Below are 3,815 nucleotides of genomic sequence, written 5' to 3'. Positions count from 1 at the left end.
CTGAGATTCAGTATCTTATTTCTGGCGGAGGAAAAGGAATTGGCCTATAAATGTTCAGATTTGAATTGATAGAGTATCGAGACCTGGTATTTTCGAGCGTGGTGAAATGTTCACCTATGATGAGGTATCGTCGTCCTTGATTGAATATGTTAAATTCGTCGTTGTTATGGTCTTCCTTAATTTGCCTTTGAGGCTGGGCATTGTTAAATGGTGCTTGTTTCATGAACCAAATTCCATATTAGGCCGTGATGGCGCCCAACACCATTGTTAGGCAAGCGAACACTGATCAACTAGTAAATCCTCATTTATGTAGTTAGTACGTCATAACTTCCATTATAGATTTAAGAAATTTATAGTTTTAAAAACTTAAGCAAATTTAAATGAAAGAAATAAATGCGAATCTCAATCATGAAAACAAGCCAAAACATCATAATTCTACTAATGTGTGTGCCATGACCTGGTGTCACAAGTGTGTGGGCAATCTAGTAGAATATACATCACCACACTATCCTACTGTCTGGAAAAGGAATAGACAGGAAACACAAATATAAAAGAAAGACTCCAACTGCTGCAGAACGGCTCAAAAGGGTAGCTCACCGGAAAATCTCAAGTTGAGGAGTCCACTCTACGTGCCGGACTGATGGCCAGATGCACCTACCTCAAAGCCTGTACAATCAAGTACAGAAGTGTAGCATGAGTACATAGAAATATTTACCCAGTAAGTATCTCTCCTAACCTCGCAGAAGTAGTGACGAGGGGTCGACTCCGACACTCACTAGGGCTAGCAAATATAATAATATGAAGTTCAATATATTTAATTCACAATGTACGTAGATGACGACAAGCTCAAATAAGAATAATTACTGAAAATCCTTTCATCCAGTTAATAAAGCTGGGCACTTTCCTCATTTAAAATAAGTGACCCTTCAAGCAAAAAATTATACGAGTTATAAGAGTTCCGGTTCCATTATCATACACAACTACCACCGAGGACGTTCGTCCCAATCCAACATAAAAGTAAAATGTGCGCTACCGATGGTCAAACGGCACGAACCATAGATGCATCTATTCACCCTACTCGTGAATCATACATGCAACACGGTAAAAGCATAACCCCGCTCGCGAATCATACGTGCGACGCAGTCAACATAATTTTCATCATTTCAAACACAACACTTCTTTAATTCCTTTTTATAAAAATGAATACAATTCACTTGAAGCCTCTAAATAGATTTCCTTCAACTTAATTTCTTTCAAACCATTAGCATATATAAGCAATAAATAGCAGCTACAAAGCATGATGTAATCCTAGAACTACCCGGATATAACATGAATAGTATCTACGTACGGACTCTAGTCACCTCGTGCGTACGTAGCCCCCCATAATTAATCATATATTAATTAAGTTCACCTATGGGGAAATTCCCCCCTTACAAGGTTAGAAAAGAGACTTACCTCATTTCGAGCCTACTTCTAACTCAAGAACGTGTTCAAATTCTCAATCCAGAGACGCACAATTTGAAACTATGTCAATAGTGTAAAAACCAATCATTATAGGCTTACAAATTCATATTCTAGCTATTAAGGTGATTACCTAAGGTAAGGTTCCAAAAATTCAACCCTAGGCCAACGTGCCCGGATTCCAAAAATTTTCGAAAGAAGTTGTTACCCATAACCTAAGGATCAAGAATATATGATTTTTACTTTATTCCATAACGAATTTCGTGGTTAAATCTCGTTTTGATCAAAACCGTAGGTTTTACTCTAATCCCATGATTTTCACTAATCTTTACATTTTAATCTACCCAAAATCCAAGTATTTAACTCACATATAGTAGGAATTACTTACCTATAAGAGCTTAGTGAAAATCCTCTCTCAAGAGCTCCAAAATCGCCCAACCTTTCAGTGGAAATGGGCCAAAAATGGTTAACACCCGTAATAAATGAAGGTCACTGCCTTCAGTGATTTCAGCATATGCGTTCCTAGGCCTCACCTACGCCCACCGCATCTACAAAAAAGAGTCCGCTTCTGTGGAAATTCCACTAGCCGGCTGAGCCGCTTCTGCGGGAAGGAAACCGCTTCTGCGGCTCCGCTTCTGCGGAAGGTAGGCCACTTCTGTGGCTCCAGAGCTGGCCACCCATGGCCGCATCTGCGATGGCCTAGGCACTTCTGTAGGCTCGCACCTGCGGCTGGCCAACCGCAGGTGCGGTTATGACAGAAGCCTGAAGCTTCAGCTCTTTCCCACATTTCCAGTTAAGCTCGAGCCTCGTATGATTGATGCTCGGGGCCCCCGGGGCCCCGCCCGAACATACCTACAAGTTTGAAATGATAAAACGGACTCACTTGAACCCTCGGAACGCCCAAAACAACGCTAAATTTAAGAATCACCCCCTAAAACCAATTGAATCAAATTATGAACTTTAAGTTCTTTAATCTACTTCCAATGTGACGAAACACACTTATACTACTCGCATTGACACCAAATTTTGTGTGCAAGCCCTAAATGACATTACCGATCTATTCTCGATCTCGAAATTCTGTTTGGACCTCGATAACACAAAACCCCCTCTAAACCAAATTTAAAGAACTTCAAAATCCTTAAGGAATCAACTTTAACTATTAGGCGCCAAAATGCTCCCGGGTCATCCAAAACCTGATCCGAACATACGCCCAAGTCCGAAATCATCATATAAACCTACTGGAAACTTCAAATCCAGATTCTGAGGTCGTTTACTCAAAACATTGACTGAAGTCAAACTTGGCCTTTTAAGCCAAACTTAAGGAAACAAGTGTTCCAATTTCAACCCAAACTCTTCCAAATCCCAAACCAACTATCCCTGCAAGTCATAAATCAATTAAAGCATGTACATGAAGTCTTATTCAGAGGAATGGGGTTTTAGAAAGCAAAACGACCGGTCGGATCGTTACATTCCCCACCTCTTAAATAAAGTTCATCCTCGAACGAGTTTAGATTCACACATGAAGTGCTAAATAAGTGCATATATCTGCTCCGCATGTCCTCCTCGGACTCCAGGTCACCTCCTCCACTGGTTGGTCCCTCCACTGGACCTTTACCACAAAAATCCTCTTGGATCTCAACTGGCGATCCTGTCTATCAACAATGGCAAATGACTCATCCTCATAACCCAATCTCTCGTCTAGCTGAATAGTACTAAAGTCTAACACATGAGACAAGTCGGCGTGATACCTCCGAAGCATAGACACGTGAAAAACCGGATGAACTCCCGATAAGCTGGGGGTAAAGCAAGCTCATAAACAACCTCCCCAACTCACCTCAACACCTCAAATGGGCCTATAAAACCTTGGGCTCAACTTGCCCTTCTTCCCGAATCTTATAATACCCTTCATCGGCGAGACTTTCAAGAGAACCTTCTCGCCGACCATGAATGATACGTCACGCGCCTTCTGATCCGCGTAACTGTTCTGTCTGGACTGAGATGTGGAAAGTCTTTCCTGAATCAACTTTACCTTTTCCAAGGCATATTTCACGAAATCTGTACCATACAACTTAGCCTCATCAGGCTCAAACCACCCGATAGGAGAATGACATCGCCGACCATATAAAGCCTTAAATAGAGCCATCTCAATGCTGGACTAATAGCTGTTGTTGTAAGAAAACTCGGCCAAAGGCAAGAACTAATCCTACTGCCCTATAACGTCAATCACACATGCTCTAAGCATGTCCTCCAGAATCTGAGCTGTCCGCTCCGACTGCCCGTCGGTCTGCGGGTGAAATGCTGTGCTGAGCTCTACCCTGGTCCCCAACTCATTCTGCACGACTCTCCAAAAATGG

At 41.9% G+C, this 3,815-nt stretch overlaps 1 protein-coding gene across 1 annotated transcript; it reads right to left on the bottom strand.

The window, feature by feature from the left end:
* Window positions 1-2,974: 2,974 nt before the first annotated feature.
* Window positions 2,975-3,604, bottom strand: LOC138868437 (uncharacterized). Its single transcript, XM_070145991.1, has 2 exons — window positions 3,392-3,604; window positions 2,975-3,163 (listed from the first exon to the last, which is right to left on the bottom strand). Exons 1-2 carry the CDS (start codon window positions 3,602-3,604, stop codon window positions 2,975-2,977), a joined length of 402 nt encoding a protein of 133 aa, XP_070002092.1.
* Between the last annotated feature and the right edge of the window lie 211 nt (window positions 3,605-3,815).

This window comes from Nicotiana sylvestris, chromosome 5 (assembly GCF_000393655.2).
Source record: "Nicotiana sylvestris chromosome 5, ASM39365v2, whole genome shotgun sequence".
Classification (NCBI taxonomy): domain Eukaryota; kingdom Viridiplantae; phylum Streptophyta; class Magnoliopsida; order Solanales; family Solanaceae; genus Nicotiana; species Nicotiana sylvestris.
Note: the sequence above shows the minus strand (reverse complement) of the source record. Positions and strands in the feature narration are given on the sequence as shown.